A 6,302-nucleotide genomic window follows, 5' to 3' on the forward strand; every position below is an offset into this window, starting at 1 on the left:
AGATCAAATTATTTAAATTTTCTTTTCTTTTCTTTTAATAAATTCAAAATTATGAACTTAAAAGTTTCATACATTTTACCACATGACCAAATATAGTTTTGACTGCATGCAATATTCAAAAAGTGTTGAGCCAGGGCGTGACCGTTGAAAGAAGAAATGACACAAAAAGTGTTGCTAATGTGGAACCCCACCACTTTGAAAACGCATAAACCAAACCATACACATCACCAAACTTCATCTATTATTATTTCTCACCTACAAAAATTTGGTGCCATACCTCGACCGGTTATTACTTTATTTATTGATTATTGTGACAATCACTCACACCATGACATGAATATGTATACATACATACATAACATAACATACATTGCATAACATTAACATGAGAGGGAGTATATATATACCACCCTATCACTCAAACCAAACGCTGCATCACAATTCATTTTTTTCACATTAAACATAAACTCATCACTTTGCAATACTATTTATTTTCTATGCTCTTTTAATTGTTCCATGACTCTCCACCCTTTGAATTTGAATTTAAATTAATTAGAGTCTGTTTGTTGGTGTAATTAACTTGAACGCTGAAATTGTTCCAACATGGGAGGAATCAGCCTCGAGGAGATCAAAAATGAAAACGTTGATCTGGTATTTACATCTTACTATTTTCTTCATTTTACCACCATTTCAATTCTATACACTCCATTTGTTACTATCTATAAGTAAAAACTGTTGATATATTTGATCTAAATTTTACACTAAATATATTAATATTTTTCTTATAAATAAGAACAGATGGACTTTCAGTTTTCATCATTCTTTATGTTTAAAATTGAGATAGAATTCAAATCACTTATACTCATTCATTTGAATTTATATGCTAATATTTCAATTAAGAGTTTTAATGCCCAATTAAGTCACCTAAATTACATTAACGAAAATTTGGTGAGAAAGTATCATCACAGCATGCACTTGTGACTAGATAAAGTGCGTGTCGCGTCTTGTGATCTTTTGGCGCGTGAATAGAGATTCCTTTTAAGTTCCTACGCTAACAAACTTTTTGCATTCACCAATCCTATTTAACCACTTCATCATGTGAAACAGTTCTATAATTTATTCTGATGTCAAATTATTACTAATACTGTAATATTCTTTTATGAATACTAATAATATTTTCTATCATATAAACAATTTTCATTATTTTTAATTTGAATAATTATATACTGATGTAATAACACAGTTTATAAATCATGTACATGGACGTGCTACAGTAGCAAAACAAATACCAAATTTTATATAATCTTTATTAAATAATAAAAAAGAAATTAATAATTTGTATTTGATTTTAATAATTTATATTTGATTTTAATAATTTAATTATGGAAAATAAAAGTTGACAGCATTGAGTATAATTTTCAGGAAAGAATTCCAGTGGAGGAAGTGTTTGAGCAGCTGAAATGTTCAAGAGAAGGATTAACGTCAGAGGAAGGATCAAATCGTCTACAAGTATTTGGACCAAACAAATTGGAAGAGAAAAAGGAGAGCAAGTTTTTGAAGTTCTTAGGGTTTATGTGGAACCCTTTATCATGGGTTATGGAAGCTGCTGCATTGATGGCTATTGCTTTAGCTAATGGTAGTGGAAGACCTCCTGATTGGCAGGATTTTGTTGGTATTATTGCTCTATTAGTTATTAATTCAACAATCAGTTTCATTGAAGAAAACAATGCTGGTAATGCTGCTGCTGCTCTCATGGCTGGTTTAGCACCCAAAACAAGGGTATATACTCCATAATAATTCACTTATTTTAACTCTCCATTTGTTATACTTTTTTTCATTTGAACAAATCACTTTTTTATAAAATAATAGTAATTTAAAGATTAATTCAAATGAGAAGTTGTTTTTAGTAGCTTCTCAAAATAATTATTTTTTATAATTGATTTTTTTTTTAAAAAAGTGATTTTTACTATTACAATTAAATTCAAATTGCTTATGTTTTTTTTTTTTAAATTATTGAATATCAAAATTATTTTTTTTCTTCATAATTTGTAATAAAATAGACCCTAAAAATTAGAGAGAATAATATTTTTACTGGTATTAATGTGTTTATCATTATCATAAAGACAAAGTAAGATATATTAAATTGAGAGTGGTCTATAATATTAATTATAGAGTACAATTGAAAAAAATATAATTAATGTTAATTATTTTAGGACATTTTTTATTTTTGTAAATATGTTGCGGGACGGGATGTAGTATTTTCAGTTTTGTTTGCATGCATTGTTTATATACACACATATATATATATATATATATATATATATATGCATAAATGTTATGTGAACATCGATTTGGAAAAACAAAGTTGAACAACTTTTTGAATGATTAACGTTCACATACGTGGTTGATGATTTTAGATTTGGTTAATAAGTTAGATCAGGTGTTGTAATTTACTAATCATCCAGTGAACTTTATTAATCACAAATATAAATTTAAATGTGTTTAATTTTGATTTTCAAGTGTTGGAATCTACACGTAGTTGAAATATCTAACGTGGTAGTTAATTAACTTCATTTAATAGGGACTATGTTATCCATTCTTGACATAACATTTATGTATCTAATAGTATTAATGTTAATTGACTTTTTGTTGTTACAAAAACTGTAGGTTCTGAGAGATAGTCGATGGAGTGAAGAAGATGCTGCAATTTTGGTTCCAGGTGATATAATCAGCATTAAATTAGGAGATATCATCCCTGCTGATGCTCGTCTTCTTGAGGGTGATGCTTTGAGTGTTGATCAGTCTGCTTTAACCGGAGAATCACTTCCGGCGACAAAGAATCCCTCAGATGAAGTGTTTTCTGGCTCAACTGTCAAGAAAGGTGAGATTGAAGCAGTTGTGATTGCTACTGGAGTGCACACATTTTTTGGTAAAGCTGCTCACCTTGTTGACAGCACCAACCAAGTTGGTCACTTTCAGAAAGTCTTAACAGCAATTGGTAACTTCTGCATTTGCTCAATTGCTGTTGGAATTTTGATTGAGCTCATTGTCATGTATCCGATACAACACCGCAAGTACAGAGATGGAATTGACAATCTTTTGGTTCTATTGATTGGAGGAATTCCAATTGCTATGCCAACTGTTTTGTCTGTTACTATGGCTATTGGTTCTCATAGGCTTTCTCAGCAAGGTGCAATTACAAAAAGAATGACAGCTATTGAGGAAATGGCAGGGATGGATGTTCTCTGCAGTGACAAAACCGGGACTCTCACGTTGAATAAGCTTTCTGTTGATAAAAATTTGATTGAGGTTTTTGCTAAGGGTGTAGAGAAGGATTATGTTATCCTTCTTGCAGCAAGGGCTTCTAGGACTGAGAATCAGGATGCCATTGATGCTGCTATTGTTGGAATGCTTGCCGATCCAAAGGAGGTAAGTAAATATACTTAAATGCTCTCTCCTTCTCATACTGAATTTGGGATGAAGATAACAAAAACATCTAACTTTTAGTTTTACTTTGAATTGGCCAGGCACGAGCGGGTGTCAGAGAAGTCCATTTTCTCCCATTCAATCCTGTAGACAAAAGAACTGCTTTAACATACATTGACTCTGATGGAAACTGGCATCGATCTAGCAAAGGAGCTCCTGAGCAGGTAAAATATGTGTCGAGTTTAATTTATATACACTTTATTTTTTGACAAAAAATTATATACACTGTTAGTATAAAAAAATTAATGCATTCAATCATGTGTTGCCCCATCATGTAATGACTTGAAAACACATGAAAACACTATATGATTATGTTCATGAAGAGAACTTATTGAAATTTTCCTCCTGGCTTAGATATTGAACCTCTGCAACTGCAAAGAGGATGTCAGGAAAAAAGCTCATTCAGTAATTGACAAATTCGCTGAGCGTGGACTCCGTTCTTTGGGTGTTGCTAGACAGGTCTGCAAATATGATATATTACTGTTAGCATTTCTAGTTTATTTGGGTTGCTTGAATACCTTTATTTTAATGCTGCTATTGAATGGTTTGTTTATAACAGGAAATACCTGAGAAAAATAAAGATAGCCCTGGTGCACCATGGCAATTTGTTGGTTTATTACCACTATTTGATCCTCCTAGGCATGATAGTGCTGAAACCATCACAAGAGCTCTGAACCTTGGTGTGAATGTTAAGATGATTACTGGTAAGGTTTGAGGTTCTTAATTTCTTGTAGTTCATATTTCATTGTTATAAATGAAATCATGTAGTTTAAACACTGTATGTTGGTTTCTCATTCTCTAGGTGATCAGCTTGCCATTGCCAAGGAAACTGGCCGGAGGCTCGGCATGGGAACAAACATGTATCCATCTTCTTCATTGCTTGGCCAAAGCAAGGATGCTGCTGTTTCAGCTCTTCCAGTTGATGAGTTGATTGAGAAGGCTGATGGATTTGCTGGAGTATTTCCTGGTAGGTTGAGGTCCTTCATAATTATGATGATAGCATTATAAATTGATATTTCTTTCCAATTACGTTTCCAACATGTTAATAATTTTTTTGTCGTCTATCTGACATTGGTAGAACACAAATATGAAATCGTAAAGAGGCTGCAAGACAGGAAACATATATGTGGAATGACGGGTGATGGTGTCAACGATGCTCCTGCATTAAAGAGAGCAGATATTGGAATTGCTGTCGCTGACGCTACCGATGCTGCTAGAAGTGCTTCTGATATTGTCCTTACTGAACCTGGTCTGAGTGTCATTATCAGTGCAGTGCTCACCAGCAGGGCAATTTTCCAAAGGATGAAGAACTATACTGTTAGTTTCCTTGCTTACTTGATTTAATTTGCTTGACTATATTTTAAAATCTTGGCATTCCAAACACTGAATATTGATGATTGTTTGTGGCAGATCTATGCTGTGTCAATCACCATTCGTATTGTGGTAAGTACAAAAAAAGTTTAATTCATAAGCAAATGTCAGCTTCTTGTCCATACTTATTATATACATGGTTCATACAATTCATGTGATCTGTTCTTCATTTTTCCAGTTTGGTTTCATGTTCATTGCGCTGATCTGGAAATTTGATTTTGCACCCTTCATGGTGTTGATTATCGCCATACTAAATGACGGTGAGAGATAATGTCTGATTGACCTTCACATTATTTACTTCAATTATTCTGTGAAAAATGTGAATTTAATATCCTTCAACTCTATGCCAATAGGTACCATTATGACAATATCCAAGGATAGAGTTAAACCATCTCCACTACCAGACAGTTGGAAGCTGAAAGAGATATTTGCTACTGGTGTAGTGCTAGGTAGCTACATGGCACTCATGACAGTAGTATTTTTCTGGCTCATGAAGGATACCGACTTCTTCTCGGTAATAATTTATATTTCATGGATATCTGATAAAATTGTAACATACAGAGAATTCATATTTCCTCAATACTATCACCTAGTAGCAAAAAATTTAAGAGCTATGAACACATTGCATTATTGCAGGACAAGTTTGGTGTGAGGTCTCTGAGAAAAAGCCCTGAAGAAATGATGGCAGCCCTGTACCTACAAGTCAGTATTATAAGCCAGGCCTTAATTTTCGTCACCAGGTCCCGTAGCTGGTCCTTTGTTGAAAGACCTGGTCTTCTCCTACTGGGTGCTTTCATGATTGCTCAGCTGGTAATCTTCAATCTCTTATACTCACTCTTGGTGTCAATGATCATATGCATTAGTCCTTCACTCTTGATGATCATATGCATACACCTGTTCCTCATTCCTTCTCCACAACCATCACACACAAAATGCTAATTGGTTAATTAAAACTTTTGGTTAAATTAGAATCTAGGACCTGCTGTATCCGCTGGTAAAACAGATCATTGATTAATTAAAAGCTTCTAGCTTTCATATGTGACAATAATAATTTGTTTCATGGTTTATTACAGGTGGCAACATTTCTAGCAGTGTATGCTAATTGGGGCTTTGCGAGAATTAAGGGAATGGGATGGGGTTGGGCTGGAGTAATCTGGGTGTATAGTCTAGTGACTTATATCCCTCTTGATATACTCAAATTCACAATCCGCTATGTTCTCAGTGGAAAAGCTTGGGATAATCTTTTGGAGAACAAGGTAATTTCTTTGTCTTTCTTACTACTTTTGTCACTAAATATAAGATCTTCAGATTTTTTTCTTGTCCTTTTTGTGAGACCCATTTCAAATTTTCTACTGCATTATCTCTTTACTAACATAGCACCTTTAGTTATGTTTCTGCACCCTTAATAAATATGAAGAAAAATAAACTAATTATCTCTCGTGTAG

The 6,302-nt window shown here is 33.3% G+C and overlaps 1 protein-coding gene across 1 annotated transcript in view; it reads left to right on the forward strand.

Moving 5' to 3' along the window:
- Positions 1 to 429: 429 nt before the first annotated feature.
- The window catches only part of LOC101497867 (plasma membrane ATPase 4-like), a 7,738-nt gene continuing 1,865 nt past the window's right edge, over positions 430 to 6,302 (forward strand). Inside the window, exons 1-13 of the mRNA XM_004501189.3 lie at positions 430 to 651; positions 1,423 to 1,779; positions 2,668 to 3,429; positions 3,528 to 3,650; positions 3,841 to 3,945; positions 4,046 to 4,190; positions 4,289 to 4,453; positions 4,565 to 4,803; positions 4,897 to 4,929; positions 5,036 to 5,117; positions 5,211 to 5,371; positions 5,494 to 5,667; positions 5,931 to 6,113. Of these exons, the coding sequence (XP_004501246.1) occupies positions 604 to 651; positions 1,423 to 1,779; positions 2,668 to 3,429; positions 3,528 to 3,650; positions 3,841 to 3,945; positions 4,046 to 4,190; positions 4,289 to 4,453; positions 4,565 to 4,803; positions 4,897 to 4,929; positions 5,036 to 5,117; positions 5,211 to 5,371; positions 5,494 to 5,667; positions 5,931 to 6,113 (2,577 nt within the window). The 5' untranslated portion in view covers positions 430 to 603. The remainder of the gene's footprint in view (positions 652 to 1,422; positions 1,780 to 2,667; positions 3,430 to 3,527; positions 3,651 to 3,840; positions 3,946 to 4,045; positions 4,191 to 4,288; positions 4,454 to 4,564; positions 4,804 to 4,896; positions 4,930 to 5,035; positions 5,118 to 5,210; positions 5,372 to 5,493; positions 5,668 to 5,930; positions 6,114 to 6,302) is intronic.

Source organism: Cicer arietinum, chromosome 5 (genome assembly GCF_000331145.2).
Source record: "Cicer arietinum cultivar CDC Frontier isolate Library 1 chromosome 5, Cicar.CDCFrontier_v2.0, whole genome shotgun sequence".
Classification (NCBI taxonomy): domain Eukaryota; kingdom Viridiplantae; phylum Streptophyta; class Magnoliopsida; order Fabales; family Fabaceae; genus Cicer; species Cicer arietinum.